Consider the following 20,079-nt stretch of genomic DNA (forward strand, 5'->3'; position numbering starts at 1 on the left):
GTGATACCTGGCCCTTGTGCATTGCTGGAGCTAGGAGCTAGCATGTCTCTGTATGAATGCTGAGTTCTCCCCCTCTCCCTCCCAAGCATAGATAGGAATCCTCTCTCCATGTGCTAGGATGTGCATAATACAATTGCTTGCCAGGACCTTTGACAACTTCTGCACTTGCGTGAGTACACGAGTCAGGGAAACTGAACTCTGAATCCAGCAGGCAGAGATTTGCTGGCATGACCTTCCCCATTTCATTGTGCCAGTCCAGCTTCCATTACTCCCTCCTGACTTTGAAAAGATAAAATGTTCATCCCCACCACTATTCTGAGGGCTGTGGTTAAAGTAAAACACTATTTAACTCAATGGTGGTATTGATCCATTTTGTAGTCTGGATCCACCAGCAGTAGAGGACTGTGGAGTAGAGACTTCTGTGTTAACATATATGATTATTGTCAATATGGATCCACAGGGAGGGCCTGGACAGTTAATCAAAAGCCGTAAACTCAGTTAAGTGAAGGCTGTAGGTGTTCAGTGAGACCAGGCATTTGCTTTGCAGTTATTCTTCCCCAGCAACCCAGGTAGATCACATAAGCCCTAAATGTGGCAGATGTTCCCAAAAACTTTCATGGGAGCTAGGGCGATGAGAGGCCCAAGTGCATGCAGGTGGAGGTAAGCTTTACTGTATAAACAGTGGACTGGGAAACTGCAGTCTTGTGTGTTGTGTCCTTGACAGCTACAGTCTTCATTTACCTGGGTCAGATGAAATCAAGTGCAAGGTGATGAACCCTACAGGAGCTAAAAGACCCTTTCTTATGGGTCATTTCCCTAGGTACAGATGGGATCCATCTGGGGAGAAAAGCTGAGAAAGAGACCAGTGATTCTCTTGCTGTGGCAGCTGCTGTTTATTTTTAGATCATGAAAAGGAAAAGATGGCATTGCTTATGTCAGATAGGCTATGTACATGAGAGAGCAGACTAAAAAGACACAACAGTCAGACTTAGAGGAGTAAATTAAAAAGGCCCATATAGTAGTTTTTTTCTCCAGCACTGTCTGTATTACGGTCCTGTATTGGCAGGAGGAGCCTTACTGATCCGCTGTGATAGCTCTAAATTGGCAGAGCAGGGATTGGTGATAATCTCAGTTAAGTGCTCTGTGTTTTCTCACTCAGTGTCGCTTGCGTTCCTGCTCCATCGCACCAGTGACCTGGCGATGCTGGTGTACCTAGCAGCAGGAAGGAGATGAGCCACATGAAGGCACAGAAAAGCACCTGAAACTTTATGTTTTCAAGCACTGACAGAGGTGGTAGCGGTTGCAGAACTCAGCCTGAGGGGCCAAATTTAGCAGTCTGGGATGAATGGGCTGAGACACAAGGCTGCTGGCAGCATCAGGAGAAGGACCGTTTCCTTCAGAAGGTGGCTCGGTGATCTGAAGCTGAGTAGTCTAAATTCATCCTCTTCAACCCTCACCAGTAACTGTGGAGGTATTACTACAGCCCTCTGTATCAGGCTTAAAAATTGAGTTCAATTTTGTCAAAAAGCCTCTTATTTTCTGTGGCATGGCATTAAAATGAGTTGGAAATTATGCTTGTTCAGTTTCCCTTGTTGACATTTTGGGGCAATGAATGTGTAAATGAAAACTACATTCCCCATCGTGCACCACTTATTTTTGTGCTTGGCTCACCCAGTTTGCTTTGTATTTCCATTCCCATCTTTCATGGAGGGTTGTCATGTCCAGCCATGCCTGCTTTTGACTTCTCCTGATTTTCTCCTCCCCTCCCAGTCACTTTGTTTTGGTAGCTCTCTGCCTGCTGGGATAGTGTGCTGCTTACAAAAATAACCACACCAGCTCCCGTTGGTACTTGGTTTCACATCTACACTGGGAAAGGGAGGCTGGGGTTTTCGCAAGGGAAGCAAACCCTGTTAGTGCATGGGGCCCACAGCCGCTGTGCCCATGGGGAGCCTCTTTGACCTCTGGCTGGGGGAATGTGAGCAGAGAAGGTGGCTCGGCTCTGCTTTTACTGAGCTCGTTGTCATTCTCACCAGCAAACCTGCTTCTGACTGCAGGGGACCAGAATGACAGGGCTGGTCCCTCTACAGGGAATGTCCCAGCCGACGGACAAGGTGGATCAGAGCATTTGCTTAGGGATCTTCAAAAAACCTGTTCCCTCCTAGCAGTTAGACAGCGTTTGGTGTTATCTTTCTCTTTCTTCACTTAACGTTTCACAGCATTTGGAGTTTTTGGTCACAGCTTAAAGCTTTCTGCTTCAGCATAAAGTTATGGTCTGTGCTACTTGTGAACAGGTTAGAAACTGACTGCCCGCAGCACTTCACACGAAGGGAGGAGAGCAGCCAAACCACAGGGGCATCATGTTCCATCTGGGTGAGTAGGAATGGGGAGCTCGGGTGGCTTCTGCAGATTCCTGCACCCCAGCCAGCTGGTGATGTTTGCCAGTCACCACTGCAGCACGAGGATTTGCAAACCATATAGTTGCTAAGAAATTAGGGTTTGTGCCAGGCAGTTACTCAGAGACAAGGAGAGCATAGGGAGCTGCACAGCTGCACATAGGAACATGCACTGCACAAGTATGCCGTTACCTGTCCAGAAACGCTGTGCTCTAACAGGCATAATTTCATTTCATCTTAATTAGATTATTTCAGTTAGCATTAAGCATAGCTTCAGGTATGGTGTTTTAAGCTGTTGTCCTAAACAGCAGTCTAAGGAGAGCAGTAAGTGTAGTACATCTCCTGTAACACTCCCTGCATCAAAAAAAACCCCCAAACCAGCACACATTCCCATTGTCTTCAGTCAAAACAGAATCAGTTCAGAGATTAGTAAATCCTTTTCAGGTTCTGACGAACTTAAGGGACATTTTGCTGTCCACACTTGTGATGAAGGACATGATTTTGATGTTAACTGTGTGGCTTGCAGCCTGGGTGTCTGTGAGTCAGCACAGAGGGCACCAGGGAGCAGGGATGTGGTAGGGTGGCAGCTATTCCCAGTCACCTGTTTTGCTCGGGGGTTGATTTGCACAATTATTTTGTTAGCTACAAAACATATCTTTTCCTGCAGCTGGTCCTTTTACTCAGAAAAATGAAATGCAAGAAAATTCTATGCTTTCTGCTTTATTTTTCTTCACCTTGTTTTGGTTTTTTTGGACTCTCTGGACTTTACTGGAGTTACCAGCTGGTGTTGGTACATGTGGGGAATTTGGTTTTGTGACCAAAGGAGGACTAAGAAATAAATGCCTAGACATACAGCTTTGATTTCCATCTCATGGCTGTGTATCAAAAATAAATTTCTTCAATAATGTGGGGTTTTCTTAGCATTGATTGTGCACTCCTGGGCTCCCAGCCTACCCTTTGATTTCAAACTTAGCACCAGAAAAAGGCAGGCTTATAGGCATGGAGGGGTTGACAGTGAGAGTCCGTACATTTGTGGCTGTGCTTGCAAACTGTCTACTAGATGTAGTGCCTGAGAGACGCACAAGCAGCTGAACGGTTCAGCACATGGCTAACATCAAATTAATGACATTATTTCTGAAAGCAAATTCCTGCTGCAGCACAGTTACAGACAGTCAATGTTCACATTCATTGCTTTTGACAGCCTGATATAAGGTAATTTAATTTAAACACCCAGATGAGAGAGAAGGAAAAGACATTTTTTTAAAAAATGAAAATAAAAGCCCACTCTTTTTATACATAAAACGCCTGCTTGAAGGAATAGATTAGTAGCCATACAGTGCAATTGATTTGCCAGAGCCCATGGATTCAGTGGAGAACTCTGTTTAAAGATCAATAAGGAATGCTACAGCATGAGTGCTTTTGCCACTTAGGTATTCAAGCAAATGCTTGACATTAATTCCTTCTCAGGCTCTAGTCTGGGACCAGTAGGGTTTGGGAGGGCACTTGACTGTGTTTCAGAGAGCAAGCTGTCCGTGTATGTCCTTTGCCTTTATTTCATTAGGCAAATCCCCTAAAAGAATTACAAATACAGACCCTCTTTCCTAAGTTGCCATGGCTGCCCAAGGCAGTGATATACTCATGCTGGCAAGGCCAGCAGCCAGAATCAGAAGCTTCTCTGAGTATTTGCTTCTTTGCTAATTGCATGACTGCTTTGGATGTTCTCCTTGTATGACAGAAGTGTTTTGTTCATTTCCACCTCCCAGGCTGCCCTCAAGGTCTGCGTTTGGCTGTGTTGCGTGATTTGGGGATATACAAGTGGTGGGCTGGCAGTTTTGTAATAAACCAGGGAGCCTTGTCTGGTGCGATGCCAAGGGGACCATCTCTTGGTATCCAGCACGCCATTTAGATTTTAACTGCACCTTTGCAACAGCTGGAAAAGAAGGTGAAAAATGCCATGGGTGTTTTTCAGGGGAGTTCCTCACCAGTAGAGGCAGCTGCCGTTCCCTCTTCCCAACCCCTCACGTCACTGCCTTGAGCTCTGGGCTTAGCTGTGCAATGAACTGTTCCTAGCCTCCTAGAAACTAACCAGGCTAATGCAGAACCCCTCTGTAGATTTAGGTTTAATCTAATTAGGTTTAGATTTAGATTTAGATTTAGGTTTAATCTAATCTACAAGTCACCTCTGTAGGTTTAATCATCCTCTCCAATGCAGACCTTTGGGGTGAGACCCAAGTGGAAATGAAGTCGGTTTAAAAGTTTTGGTGTTTGTGTCTCGTCCCACACAGTGGGTTACAAGGGGGGTGAATCTTTTGAATTCCCTGAGAGCCTGTGTGCTGGTGGAAGAGCCAGTCTCTGCTCGGCAGAGCCGCAGGGCCGGCCGAGTGACCACAGTGACTCAGAGGAACAATTGTGTTGGTGACTTTATTAGCTGACCACTTTAGTAAGTGAATGGAGACAATTTGGCAACAATCAACTGATAACTGTCAGGAGAACGAATAAAGGCACTTTGGTGATGAGACCATTTTCCTAATAATCTGTCAATGAACAACCTATCCCAATTCAACTCCTACAAAACTTATACACATGAATAAGGAAGAGAGAGAGAGAGAGAGAGAGCAGAAAGAGGAAGCAGAAAAGAGAGGAGGAGGGGATAGGAAAAGGAGAATCGCCACCCTTGGATCCCACACTGTCACAGAGTAGCCACAGCGTGGTCTATAGGTGTCAAGTTGACAAAGACATACGTGGGATATTGCCTTCATATAGTCTTTCTTGCACATGCGCAATAGGTTGTTCCAGAAAGTTCTTATTTTCTCTGGCTTGTACCTGCGCAGTTAGGCAAGTTCTGTCTCTGGGCAACAGCAGGCGGGAGGGGGAGAAAAACAGCCAACAGCCCACTGCCCCGCCTCTGCAGAGCTCGCTCTGCTCCCCCCCCACAGGGCGACCCACTCGGGTTGTCTGAGACATCCTCTTTACAAACAGTTTGCACGGGACAACTGGCAACTAATGGGGATTGGTCTAGTTTGGGAGTTTAAATATAAGTAGTAAAAATCAGATAGAGCTGGTTTTCAGGTGACCTGGGTATTGATCTTAACACACCACGTTTACAGTTTTAGCATCAGGCTCCATCCCTGGGCCAGAGTACCCCCGTCTGCAGTCACGAATCCACTGGGTGTGTTAAAAGAGTAGTTCAGCTCGTGGCTGTGATGAGTAGTCCCACTAGAGCCACAGGTGATGTTAAGTTAGGGCCATTCTGAATCCTACTTTACTTTATTCTTATTTATGTATTCTATTTATTATCATTTATTTATTCATTCTAATTAACCTCTTCCGTGTCCCTTTGCTACGGTATCTGAACACCTGCTATGGTTGCAGAGATCTGTGCCTTGAAGGATGGACACTGGAACCTGCTGGGTGCTTGGGGCAAGCCAAGGCCAAATGGGCTCTGTGGAGGGGCCATAGTCGAGATTACTGCCCGCTTTCCCTTGAACTGCTGAGAACCCCTTCAGCTTTTGTACAGGGAGCTCCTGGCCAGGTTGCTTTGGAGTTGCCATGAGAATTTTACCAACCACCTTATTATTCTCTTGCTCTTAAAACTGACTCCACTGTAAAAGAGACTATGCTTTGTAAATAGTATTTGCAGAGATGGTTACCCCTTAGCTCTTCACCCAGCATTTGTCCTTAAGGTAGGTGCTTGCTGGCAGGAGGCTGCTGGCTGGGTCCTATCGTCTGAGGGCTGTGTGTCTCAGCGAGCAGGTGGGTGCCCTCAAGGCTGCCCATGTTGCTTGCAGGTCTGGTTTCATTTCTGAGACTCGTGCAAATATCGGGTGCGAACAGGATTTTTTTTTCCTAAGTAGTAAGACAGTTGGGAAATACAGTGCAGCCAAGGCTGGTTCTGCGCTCCTGGTGCTTTTCCTGGAGAAACAAGCTTGAGTTTCTTTCAGCTCTCTGAACCTGCTGAGCCCCCTGTGTAACGAGACAGGTGGGAAAGCCTGGAGCCAGCATCCATACAGCTGGTTGATGAAATAAACAGAGAAAGGATGAAGTGAGGAGTAATCAGGGTTAGATACAGAAATAAATACTAGGAGATTGTTTCTGTTAACTATTCCTCCTCTCTGTCGTCTTCCTCATCCTTGCTGACCTAGGTGTCCCAGCTGCTGGCTACGTGTTGAGCAGATCAGCCCTAGAGCTTCTGACCTTGGCACAACCTTTGATTCAATTTTAGTGCTCATTTAAAAACTTGTGTTCATCTTGTTTTTATCATGTAACCTTCTGCCAAAGCTGCTCATGACAGTCTATTCCACAATAATTTCTTTCCTGCTCATGCTTATAGAGATTTAAGACTTCATATAGGGGTGACTGCCTTTCCCTGGGTGAATATTTTCTTTTTCATACATCTCAGATCTGTTCTCTATGTGATATAATTGATTCTCAGCTCTATTTCCTTCTTGCAAATCTTTGCTAGATCCTGCTTTGGGAAATGGGAGAGAAGGTCTCTGGCTGTCAGTAACATGCTGATACACCAAAATGAGATGCTCAGTTTGACGTCTGAAATTACTAGCAAATACCGAGAAACGCGGTGACTCAGGCCTCAGTGAGGGCTCAGTCAAATCGCGCAATTTGCTTGTTGGAGAAGCTGTTGCTGGTTTCAGCCAGGTAGAGACAAGCTCTTGCGTTTGGTTCAGAATTGAGTGTGTGGGAAACTACCCCCAAAACGCAGACCTTAAATGATACACCAGAAGCATAAGGAGTGCTATTTAAATGCATCGTTTAAATCTGTGGCCTTTTTATTTTCATGACGGGAAGTGAATTTCTGCTATACAAGGGTTTAAAACAAGTAATGTTTGGCCTCTGCTTTTCCTGTGAGGTAACTAATTTTTGCAGTTCTTTTATTTTTCAGTGCGCAAGAAGTGATTATAAGCTTTGTGTGTAATCTTTGTGTACAGTAATTTTTCTTGCCAACGTGTGCATTATAATCTTTGTCACAGAGAATAAAGCAAAGCTCTTGACAAGCTAAACATGGTAATAATGAAAAGGGTGGGTTTTTAAAGTCTGCACTGATACAGAAATTCTGTATGTTTTTTGAGTACTCTGTTCTGAAATGTGGATGTATCATAATCAAATTCGTATCAATTGTTCCCACATTTAACTTTGAAGGAGACATGGAAAAATATCTGCTTTTTGTAATAAGTTTAACGTAGCAGCCTAATCATTTCATTAATTATTTCCTCCTCAGGATTACATTTTCAAAGCCATGTATGATCATTTAATTTTGTGTCTCCTTATTAATATTAAACACAATCAGAGTCCCACTATGACACTTGGAAAATGCACCTCTTATGGTAAATGCTGCCTCCACACAGAGTATCCCAGTATCACAGTAGAGCTACAGCATTTCTGCTTTACAAGTCCTTTGGCACAGACTATTGCTGCCATTAACTTACTTGTGTTACCTTTGAAATGTGGAGCGACACAATGCTTGTGGGTTTTTTTATTTGGCTATGTCTGGCTTTTTCAGCCAAACTGGTAGACTCTGGAGATTTTATTTTTTCATTAAATAATAATGTAAGAGCTTGTTTCTTTGAGAAAATGTTAAAAAATAGCAGTAATATCATGAGCAGTAAGCATGGGCAGTAAGACCTCTGATATTTATTGTTTGTTTACTCAGCCCTGGAGGAGCAGAGAGGAAAGCTCCCCTAACGTGCTGTCAGAGAATGTGTCTGCCAGGAGATAAGCAACCGTCTGCTTTAGCAAGCAGCAGATTACAAAATGGCCTTCGCAGCCCGGGTTTCAGCCTCCCTGAAAACACGGCCAGTTTTGAACAGCGGGAAGGCCCTGTTGCTCAACATGGGCTTTTCCACTTCACCAGTGGTAGAGCAAGGTGCTCGCATGGGGCAGCCTGTCAGTGCAGGTCACTTCTGCACGGGTGAGTGGTGGCCTCAGGGCCCTCCTGCAGCCCCCCAGTGCCGGGGCGGGCAGCTGCCAACGTGGGGCTTCAGGTCCTGCCTGTGCGATAGCCACGGTCCCCAGTGCTGGTGGGTGCCCAAAACTAGCAGTGCATCGTGACCTACATCTCACAGGGTGTTTCCTAGAAAGCACAAGAATAGAAATAGGAATTATTAATGTACATACCCGTGTCCATAGTTTTATATTTATGTAGCAATATACATGCAGCATATTAAAAAAAATAATATTGTGGAGTCGAACACAAAATGGTGCTACTTGCCTAACCCACCTTCTCTCATTTAGCCAACCTCAGAGTCTGGGTTGTTGTTAGATATATTGAACTGTCATCTTGACGCATAAAAACTTACGAGTTTGATTTGACAAAAGAAATAAATAATTTTTAAAAACATAGAGAATTTGTCCCATCTGTGGCCCTTGCCAGTGTCTGTCTAGAACTACTTCTGCTTCTTAAAGCCTTTCATGGGTTGACACTGAAAGTGAGCAATATTTAAAGCCAGGTCAGATTATCAATATTTTCTAAGTAGCATGAACCTGTCAAGGTAAAGGCTTATAATCTTACAGTTGCTTGACAAGCTGCATTATTTGTGCTATAATGTTAATTTGTGCTGAGGCTCCGTAGTTAGTTGTAGTTAGGTGTATGAAACCTGACGTTTAATGTTCCCTAACTCTAAATAAAAATGGACCCCTTGATCAGTTTTTCAAGTAGAACACTCAATCTATTCTGGTTTAATTTCACATCGTGCTGAATACTGAGTTTAACCTTTCTCACAAGTATTTATTTTCAGGGAGGCTGATGATATCAGTAGCCAAAGGGGGAGAGAGAGAGAGATGGATAGATGGATGGATGTTGAAGTGGACCATTGTGATCTCTCTTTGTCTGGAAGAGAGATGCTTTGTTTGTAAGGGCAAAGAGGATTGTTCTGTGGACAGAGATGATCACAATGACTGATTTATGAAGGTTATTTCAATGCAATTATACTTGTAAAGTTTACTCTAGCTTCTATTCAGTATTTAGTTTGTTAAGGTGTTGACACAATTTTGCTGACATTTTTCTTAAGTGGATTATGCTCACAGCCAGTTTTTCAAAGCAAACAGATGGCTTTTCAAACAGAGCATGCCCACAGATTTTTTTTTTTTTATGGTGTTTCTAGAATTATGACAGCTCTGTCAGAAGGGGCTGGTTTGTCGTTAATTTTCTTGTGACAGATTATTCAAAATCATTTTTGCTCCTTCAGCTTGCTCAAATGAACCAGCTGTTTAAAAGATACAAGGAGACTAAGACATAAATCAGTTGGTCTATACATGAATGGGATGGCACTATTTTGATAAGTCCATTTCTGTTTTTAGATCACTGTAAAATAAGAATGTCTTCAAAATATTGGAAGTATGCTCAGGAGGAGTGTTTTTCTTCTTGGAACCTGAAGACATGTTGTGCATTGCCTCAGACAAAATCTGTAATCTGAATTGCCTGGTTACTTAAATGTGAAATCAGAATATGCATAAGGGAGAGCGGGTGGCTCCGCACCCTCACATGGGGTGTGAAGTCCCTTGGCTTCTGGGGACTTCAGATATGAGTCTTGGCAGGGTGGACTCCGGCTGTCATCCTCCAAGCAGGGGTGTATCAAGTCCCAAGTAGCCTCCCTTAAACGAGCATCTCAGAGAGTCCCTAGGAAAAGACATGGTTTGTGGACCACCCTGAGAAAGAGTTCTATGCTTTGCCCTCACCCCAAGAAGGAGGAGGAGATATGAAGAAGGTGACACAGACTCTGCTGAAGCTCTTTTTGTGTCATCTTATGGAGTTGTATCCATGTTGTGCTGCTGCACCTGCTCCACGCATGGTACGACTGAGTGCTCCCACTGTCCGGGGAAACGCTGGCCTTGCTGCAGCAGGGGACAGGCTTCTAGAAGTCTTTCCCCAGATACCCCAACTAAGGGGACACCAGGTGCCTCAGGGTACTGAGCTTTCACTGTCATCATTTTACCTCTCTGTTTCACTGGCTCTCCCAGGTTTTGGGCTTAGTTGTTCTTGGTTCTGTAGGGATGCCTACTTTTGAGTTGCTTCTTGTGCTAAGGGAATTTTTCTGTTCTTGTGCATGAATAGATAGCACCAGGTTTTGAATTAGAGAAGTTAAGGCTGCAAAGCATCATCACACCGATTTTGTCTGCTCATTGTTGCAGCCTTTGGTGTCTTCAGTCCTGTGTGCATGATAAGAAAAAGCACCAGCCTCACTGCAGCTGGGTCTATTTCATCCTAATCCCAAACTATTTAAAACTGGATTTGTGTATTGAAGAATCTATCACCCTTTTTGATAACATTATCATGTCGATAATGATACTGCTGTTGGATCTCTTTGCTCATGCTGCAGTGTGTTGTCCCCGTCACTACAGCACCGTCATGATTCCTGTGCCATTTGCAGACAGGGAGGAAGACTCGGGTGTGCCAGGTGCTCAAGGCAGCTACGGGGCTCCTGGAGTCCTGCCCACTGCCTTTAACCATAAGATCAACCTCTGTCCTAAAAGCAGGATCACAGCTATGTGAAATATGAGCTAGGTAAATTATCCTTGTTTTGTTTTTTCAAACCATGTCTGCTTGCTGAATCCCAAGCTATTTGTCTGTGTATTCCCATAACTGTCATGCTGCTGAGATACAAATCTCTTCAAAAGAGCTTCATACCAAATAGCACAGAGCCGCTCACACAGTCCCAGTACCTTCTGTAATTCTCACATTGAGTTGGATTCCCAGCATCTGGGTAGTTATTTGCATTGTTCAGCAGGGACAAATTCATGTCACCGGCAGATGAGGCAATCACGTTCTCGGGTGCGGGCTGCCATCCCTGGATGACGTGGGTTCCCACATGGTGTTTACCAGTGCAGCAGGACTTGCAAGCCACCATTGTTTCTTCGTTGTGAGCATTGTTTACAGAGGCTCAGGCAGTGCAAGTGCGGTGCCAGGCACTGGCGAATAGGCAACTGTGCTAAGTGGTGTGGGATAAATCCTTCGTCTTAGCTCTGGGGAAAAGAAGAGCAGAGAGATGCTCCCACTACTGGAAGGTGGTGTGCTGTGACTTGTCTAACACATCCGGTTAGGAGGGTCGGTGATCCGTTGCCCCTTGAGTGTGCCCCAGGTCCTGCTGTAATATCTGTTGTCTCCCCTGACACCCCCGAAAGTGACTGTGGTTTGCAGGAGCTCAGCTCAGGGTGCAGGGGTGTGAATGTGACATTTCAGTCAGCATAGGTCTTCCTTCTGAATATGTGTATAACCAGCTGCAGTGGGTGGTGTACTTTAAACTGTACTTTGGGTGACATTAGGAGAAGAGCAGCTCAAGTTCTTAGTGATACTGAATTTTAATAACCAGATGCATCTCCTGGCTTTTATTTATTTGTATCCTCTAGCACCAGAATCTTGTAGCTTCGTGGCACTTCAGATGTCAGTATTGCATAAATACTCATTTTGGCATTTCTGATGGCACATTTTTCCTGATAGTTACAAATTGGATTGACATCCTGTTAGTCACCTCACTTCTACATGCTCTGAGAAGATCCAGAAGCAGGCCTTTGCTCCTGAAGTCTCTCATTCCCTTTCACCTGCTCGAAGGTCCCACATAAAATGGTTCTGATGGATTCACTGTAGCACTACAGGATGTTGTGTTTCATACAGGTGCAGAGCTTGGCTTGCCTCTGCCAGTGGAGGGCCTGAGGCTGGGCAGCAAATTCGGGTGCAAGGAGGGGTGGGTAACCAGGTTCTCGCAGCTCGCAGGGGACCCCTGGCTGGGGACAGGCGGCCATTGCCACGTGCGAGCTGATGCCAGGGCACAAGGGTGGAGCAGTGGCACGGGAAGGGGGTACCACGTCCCATTGCTGCCCTGTCCCTGGCAGGTCCTTGCTGTTTACTGTGGAAGAGCAAATGCCTTTGCCCAGGGGCTCCTTAAGGCCAGGCCCAAATTATTTCCCAAGGGGTGACCTGGAAGTGGGGGGAGTCTGGTCCCTATCCCCCTCACCCTGCGCACTGTGCTGGCTGCTGCCTTACTCACTGAGCTGGGTGCCGGGCTTCAGAAGGGCCTTCGGTCCCTTCCCCAGGGGCTGGCATTCACAGGGGGCAGAGGGGATTTGAGACCGGGCCTGGGATGCGTTCCACAGCACCAAACAATATGGCCAAGACACAAGAGTGGTATTGCCGCTTGGGGTCCCGAGCAACGTGTGCGATCCCTGACTCTCTCCTGTGTGTCTGTCTGTGCATCCTCAGGGCCAAGGAGATCTCCTGAAGAACGCCAAGAACGAAGCCCTGGAGAACATGAAGCAGATCCAGCTGGCGTGCCTGTCGTGCGGACTGAGCAAAACTGGAAGCGGGCATGCAGACGCCAAGTCAAAACGGTCCCTGGAGGCAATACAGGAGAAGGATACCGGAGATGAGAACGGGAGGCTGTGAGGGGAGGCAGGGCTGTCGCATTTGTCACAGATTTCAATAACTCTAAACTATTTTTTTAAAGCATTTAAAAATTCACACAGGAATGCCCTCTACAGGGTGTTGATAGTATTAAAATCCTCACAATGTCAGTATTTTAATGCAGTTAATTTATCTAAGTTAAACTCTGGTAGTGAGATTTCTAATGAAGCCAAGATGTCTGTATGCAAGTGCGTGTGTGTGTGTGTGTGCACATGCAAATCCTGTAGACGCCCTTTCACGCATTACATTAGCCATTTGCTAATTTATTCCTTTGTCATCTTTGAATAGGCAGTTCATTCTGAAGATCAAAACAAATAGAGTATTTGTATCAGTTTTGTGCTTTATTTTACTCTCCAGCTTTTATCATTTAACTTATAGGTTACATTAGTGTTACGTTGTTTAAACAAACAAACAAAAACCAACAATGAATGTTACCAACAGCTGTTTTTGTGAGGGCAAAACCAGCGGTTTGCTGCAGATCCTGAACGTGATTTTTAGTGAACAATTCAAACCAAGTAAAAGAGATATTAAATGGTCAGAGTTGCTGAATAGATTATGATTAGATTTGAGGTGTATATTTCACAGAATTTTAGCAAACTGTTCTTCAGGATACACCCAGATAGTGCGTACTAATCTAAGAACTAGCTGGTTTATTTTATTCCAGTAAGTCATTGCTACCTTGTAGATCTGCAGGACAGCTACAGTCCTTGCTGATAGGCATTAACTCGTGTAGTAATGAACATAGCTAGTCAGCCCCATAGTTACGAGGAAAGCTGTGAATATCCTTCAGTGATCATGAACTCTGAAGGTGAGCTTCAGGCCATTCTGAAACACCCAGAGGTGCCAGTATTGGAAGGGAGGTTTTACAGATTTCACAAACTCTGAGCTTTACTGCAAGAGGTATGAGAGGTCAGATCTTGCTTGCCACCTTCTGCTTAGATGTTGAAATCAGTTGGATGAAGCAAGCAGGATCTGGTCTTAATCGTTGTTGTGATTAAGAATTACACTCAGCTAGAAATTTGAAGCAAGGCTGCAGAACGGCTACAGATGTAGTGTAGAGAAATAGCTTGGGGAAAAAACAGGGTACCAGCATTTTTGTGCAGCAGTTACAAATATCTTGACACATGTCATATGTTTAGGGTAGTTCTGAGAATTGGATGCTCTTTGTGTTGCTGTAGAAAAGAAACAGAGAACGTCACGAAGCAATGCATCCTCGTCCCTCCCAGTGTCCAACTCATGTATGCTCACAACATTCATTTCAATCGTTTAAGTACTGTGCTTGAGTGTAGTATTTGTGTTACCTTTAACAGGACTAAGTGTTTTATGGTTATAAAAAAGACTATATTTATTTAAAGCATTGCTTTTATTTTGAAAAGCTACTTTTTAAATTAATTTGATTAACAAATATGCTAATTTTCTGAACTTAACAAAAAGTAATTGCTGAAAGTTTGACCATTGGAGAATCTTATATAACTATTGTGTTAAGTTATTTTTGACTTCTTAATAACACTATTATGTTCATGTTGCACATTACTGAGAGAGTAAAGCTATGAAACAACTTTGACCCATGTTTTTAAAGTGATTTAACACAGAAGGTAACCAGTGAAACTTGGATAAAGGTGGGTTAGAGCGCGTAAGTTGCTTGAGAGAAGGTCCTGCAGAGATTATAACTCAGATGCCTTCAATACCATTTCAGCTTGCCATACTTGTTCAGATCCAGCCCTAAATCCTCCATTAGAGGAGCCTTCACTGAGCTCTGGAGAGGGGGTGTCTTCTGTGTTTCAGGCAAGACATGAAGCCCGGACTGGCGGTGTCAGCGTGTACATTCATGTTTTGACCTCCTGAATTACCTTCCTGATTTCATCATGGCTTGTGTTTGTACAAAAAACAACACTTGGCCTTCAGTATTTACAGTTAGGGAGGATGGAAACTGTTAACCTAGCACCACCAGTTGTGAAGGATCAGCCTTCAGAAAGCACCTCTCCCTCGGAAGGGAGAAGTAGCTTTAGGAAGGGTGAGTGGCTTGCCGTGTGGTGCTTCATTTAAACCTAGAAATAGCTTTGATTTTCTCAATTTAAAAGACTATCCTAATGTCTGTACAGGAACTGCTGGCAAAATACCTTCTAGTCCTCCTTCCTCCTCTGATGTTATGAACAAATGAACATAAAATTACATAGAGAAGAGCTTGCTTTCTGTTCTCACATGGAAAGGGGTACCACATAGCTCTCGCTCTGTATGTATCTGCAGAACCAGAATACAGTGGCTGGAGAGAAATCCCATAGCATGCACACACACAGCTTCCATGCCGTGTTTCACATTCATGTTGTGTCCTGTGCCAAAGTCATGCTGTGTGGCTTTCTGTGTCAAAATACAGGGAGTAGAAAACCTTGGGTGCTCCTGGCCCTGGCGCCCACAGCCTCGCAGCCGGAGCAGCTCCACTCTTCCTCCTGCACGAAGAGAGGGCTGGCAGCAAAAGCTGCCCCCCTTTGAAGTCACTGGGAGTGGAAGTGTATGGTAAGTGGCAGTTGGAATAATAAAAATTCAGCCTTGAAGGAGAACACATGGAAAATTCATATCCAACATCAACAGCAACAACACACAGGGGACTGACTGCCTGGCCTTTCAGGAAGTGTTTCATGACATGCCTGACTTCTTGCAGTGGCACAACAACCTTCTCTGGGCCCTGTGCTGGTACAGTTTGCCTGATGTCCCACCTGAATGGGTGGATATTATCTGTATCGCTTCTGCGGAAGTGATGTCAGGAAAGGGTTACACGTATCTGCAGTTGTTTACAGTGTGTTTTAGCAACTAGAAATCAGAGAAGCTCTCAGGGACTGGTGTGGGGAGGTGTCTGCCAGAGGGAGTACAGAAGTACAAATCTACCTGGGTTCTCATTTCAGTTCTGCCACCAAATCTTGCATCTCTACACTACTACACTACTTATTTTTCCTGTGTCATTCTCTCATCTGTAAGAAAAGATTGATGATACTTTACTTCCCAGGCACAGATTAGATTACACGTTTCTGAAGGCCCCTTGAGTGTGCTGGTGCTCTCAGGAGAATATCCGGGCACTGTGTTTGGCCTGTCCTGTAACCCCAGTATCTGCCGAGTCCTCCCACCACTGGTGAGTGCCAGGGAGCCAGCATGTGTGAGGAGGTCTGGGCCATGAGCTGCTCCCCTCTCCTGAGGGCATCGCTTCCTCCAGTGCGCAGGGGTACATTGCCCACGTGATTGTGTCTCTGACCCCTACCAACCTGCACCTTTGGTGAAGCATGGCAAAGGGGCAGACACCTGAAAGGTGTTAAGTTCCCACAGATTTCCCAAGCCAAGATAGGGTGGGTGGCTCAGAGGGGCCCCAGCAGCACCTTCCCTGGGGCACAAAGCTACAGCATGACCTCTATGTGTGTTAGGCACCGGGGTCCACGAGAGAAAGGTGGATGCAGAGGTTTCACTTGGATTTTGCTTCTTATGTGCATGAAAGAATCCAGCCATGAGGCATGGAAAGAGGCTGAAGTAGTCCATCTGTTCACAGGCCTGATTAGTCTTAAATCAGCAGGAATAGTTTTTCCCAAATTTCATGTGCTGGCATGACCGGCAGGGCTGACCCCTTCCCCCTCCCTTCCCTGAGCTCAACACGAGTTAAAGCATCATGCTGTTCTCCTGCTTTCTATATAATTTTTCATGCATTTTATTCCCTGTTTTTAAAAGCATAATGCAGCTTCCCAGTGCACACAAGGTGAGAGTTTTGCATGTTCTTCCTTCTGAGATTCATCTCCCAAAATAGATTGTTATCAGATAATTGCATGCACAGAGGGAGCTTGCCTGTATAATAATCCATCTCTTCCATCTCTCTGTTCAGACTAAAACATTAGGTCGTAGCCTCCTTGGCCTTTGTCCCACTCCTTTAGTGACAGACAGCAGCCTCACGGAGGGGACTAACTCTGGAAGCTTCAGAAAAGAAAGGTGAGGGGGTCGCAGGAGCAATCTCTTCTTGCCTCCACAACTTGCTGTGGGACTGAGAGTGGTGGCCTTGGCTCATATCACAGCAGCAGTAGATGATGTACGTGTTCAATAAGTCTGAGATTTAGGTCTTGTAAGGTGCAGTGCTTAGAAGGGGAAAGGTGATTGTGAAGGCTGAAAACATCTGGGCACAGTGAATGTGCGCTCAGGAATGGAGCAAACACCAGGCACCCAAACGCCCTCCCTTGTCAGCCCCTCTCACCTCCCTGGGCAGGCATGAAAATCCAAAGGCTTTCATAATATTGTTCCTGGTAAATTTGTCTCCAAATTGCCATACAGCACACAAGGCAGTATGCTTCCCTGGGCAACTGGTGAGTACTGCTGGGATGCGTTTCCTGGATCCGAGGCATGAGTGCTGTTTGAGACTATTCTGCCGTGGTCCCTTCTTCCCTTTGCACAGACTCAGGCTGAGCAGCCTTGCATTTGAGTTCCACAGCATGTTCCTGACAAAACGTTTCCTTTTTAAAATAGTGTTGAAGAATATGTGAGTTCAGTAACTGAGATGTGAGCAACCAGGCCAGAAATGCGATGCAAGTGCTGTCCCACAGGGTGTTCCTCTGCAATAGAGTATTGCATGAACATGCTCCTGGTCAAAGAGGTCATGTTTTAAATGAGGATTTTCTACTTTCTTTGATGATTTGAAACAGTTTGTGAATAAATTGCTTTTGCAGAAAATATTCATGGAGTAATTTCAAGAAAACGTGCAGAAATCAAAATCTCGGCAGACAGCGCATGAGCAGGAGGCAGCGTTACATTTGACAGCTGTTTGCTGTGCACAGTCCACACTACACTACTCTGGAAACTGGAAGAAAAATGAATGCAAAGGCAAGTTTGAGTTATTGGTGGTGTTAGAAGTGTTTTCCCTGTTAAACTGCACAGCAGGGTCTCATTCATTTATTAAGACATGAAGATAATAAGGGTTGGGAAGTAAATGTGATAGTTGAGGCCAAAAGTAAGTGAGCATGGAGAGGAGGTGGCATGTCAGCAGGTCGCACGTGTGGAGGGATGCTGGGCTGTGGGGTCTGTGTGGGTGAGTGCTGACCGAGAGCCCCCAGGAGGAGCCGTCGCCCTCCCTGCGGTGGTGGTTTGGGCAGGGCACGGGTTGATAACTGGTGGGTTGTTTTCCACAAGCAGAAGTTTGTACAGATCTCTGCGAGGGCTGGGGGCATGGCAGCCGTGGCAATCAGTCCCATCCCTGGCCCATGGATTAGTGTGGCTGTGGGAGAAATCCTCAGGGGACAGGAGAGTCTGCGGCCACGACCCTGGGACTTAGTGGCATTCCCACCACCGGAGCCCTCCCAGAGCTGGGGCTGTGGCACTGATGACACTGGCTGTGAGCAGGTTGTCGCTGTGGCCCGGTGGGTAGGAGTGCTGTTCAACGCAGTTGTGGGTGTCAGTCATTTTTAAGTGACATCTCATTAAATCGCCTCATTTGACTCTGGCATGCAAAATCATAAAATTGGTGTGCTTCAGTGATATAATGTGCTACCAAGAGCATCACAGCTATTTCTGCTTGCTGTAACGTACCGAGTGTTATTTTTCGTAAAACAAAACTGATGATCTTTTTTGACCCAAAAGTATGGGTCCTCAAAGTCAACCTGACTGAATGCCTATAGTTCATCCGCAGTCTCTGAAGTGTATTTAATCAAGAGTTTAGAATACAGGAAGAGATTGAATATGTCAGGTGAAGCATTAATTTCAGATGGCAGCTGAAAATTCATCTAAATAAGATACTAGGTATAGAGGATGGAGATCAGACTAGAAGTAGATAAAGACAGGTATTAATCTGGTTTGTCAGGGAGCACGTATGAGGAGAATGGAGGAATACAGATGAATTATTTGTATGCTTCCTCAGATAGGGCCTGGTGGACCAGCTACACATAATACAATTAGAAACGAGATACAAATTATGATTCAGACAGCAGGAGCTGCTATGATTATTTATTATGCTGATAGATGGAGAAGGGTACTGGCAGCAAAGCACAGCAGGAGTTTCGCAGCTCTGCAGTTACAGCATTAGCGTGCCATGCACAGGGGAGAGGGCAAGTGGTGCTGCTGCTCTCTCCTGCACATAGCAAATAGGCCAAAGGATCAGTTGCTGCTGCATTTGTAGCTGGGTTCTCCCAAAGTGAAAAATGAAGAAACTGAGCCTCCTGGAGAGGCTGAAACAAAGTATTGAAGAATGTATTGATATTGGCAAATCCATTACTTGCTGTTGTTGGCACACTGTCCTTCCTGCCTTCGCCATCAGGATTCATGGGCCCTGACTCAGCCGTGCTCTGCTGGTTTGCAGCAGCTTTCATGCACAAGGTGTTTCCAAAGCCAGGGCAACTAAGCTACAGCTGAGCTGTGCCACCGCCTTTCCCTCAGCACCAGAGAATGTCTGATTTGCTCCTTTCCTTTGTGCTCCTCGATGGTCTCTAGGTTTTATGGAGTCCAAGCAGTGAGAAGGAAATGATTTGTGCAATGCTTTCGTGTGGGACCAGCAGGCACCCAGCCCAGGGCCTCAGGGAGCCTTCACTGGGATGTGTAGGGCTGCCCTGGGCTGGCAGCACTCGCTGTGGGGCTGCTCACTCAAGAGACCACCTGGTGAGGCTGGTTTTAGGAGGCTCAGACCAACTGCAGCATGAGCAGGCTCAGCTCCCGCCAAAGCCAAACTGTAATTTTACCTGCTAATGCTGTGACTACATTTCACCTGAATCTTGTCTGTGAGTAGCTGGGCACCCACGCAAAGCAGTCTGTTGATTCCTGCTGAGGCCCATCCCAGCCTCCTGGTGCTCGCTGCCTCACCAAGGCAAGCGGTACATTGTCCCAACTCTTGAGTGGGAGGGTGGCAGGCAGTTATTCTGAGGTGTTTGATGTATTGGCCAAGGAAACAGTCTAGAGGTGTACAGCAATGGGCAGCTGATGCCATGGTAGGGTACCCTCTTGTCAGATCAGCCAAAACATTTTGGAGGTGATTGAGTGCAGAGTTGAAGAGCTGTCATGAGAGTAAACCCAAAACACCAGCTCCATGAGATTGGCTCAGGTTCGCAAACTGTGTTTGAGGTTGGCTAGGACTTGATGTGAGGCACATACCCCTTACAGCAAGCAGAAGCTGATCCTGTGTTTCTGGAAAGCCTGCTGCAGTATTTAGGGTCCAAGTGGAAGCAGGATGTGTGTGAGTGACCACCTGCAATCCAGCAGGCTGGGACATCAGCAAACCCAGGTGTATCTTGGGTCAGGAGCTGTGAAAACTTCTAGCATTGCCATGCTCTG

The 20,079-nt window shown here is 45.6% G+C and overlaps 1 protein-coding gene across 3 annotated transcripts in view; it reads left to right on the top strand.

Annotated features, from left to right (window-relative positions):
- The window catches only part of PLCL1 (phospholipase C like 1 (inactive)), a 210,170-nt gene extending 195,626 nt beyond the window's left edge, over window positions 1–14,544 (top strand). For 2 of the 3 annotated variants that reach the window (XM_074910801.1, XM_074910802.1), the window contains exon 6: window positions 12,601–14,539. In XM_074910801.1, coding sequence (XP_074766902.1) covers window positions 12,601–12,783 — 183 coding nt within the window. In that variant the 3' untranslated portion in view covers window positions 12,784–14,539. Of the gene's footprint in view, window positions 1–12,600 lie in introns of all 3 variants that reach the window. The other variant, XM_074910800.1, reaches the window with a different exon arrangement.
- Window positions 14,545–20,079: the final 5,535 nt, after the last annotated feature.

The sequence above is a fragment of the Athene noctua genome, chromosome 7 (assembly GCF_965140245.1).
Source record: "Athene noctua chromosome 7, bAthNoc1.hap1.1, whole genome shotgun sequence".
NCBI lineage: Eukaryota > Metazoa > Chordata > Aves > Strigiformes > Strigidae > Athene > Athene noctua.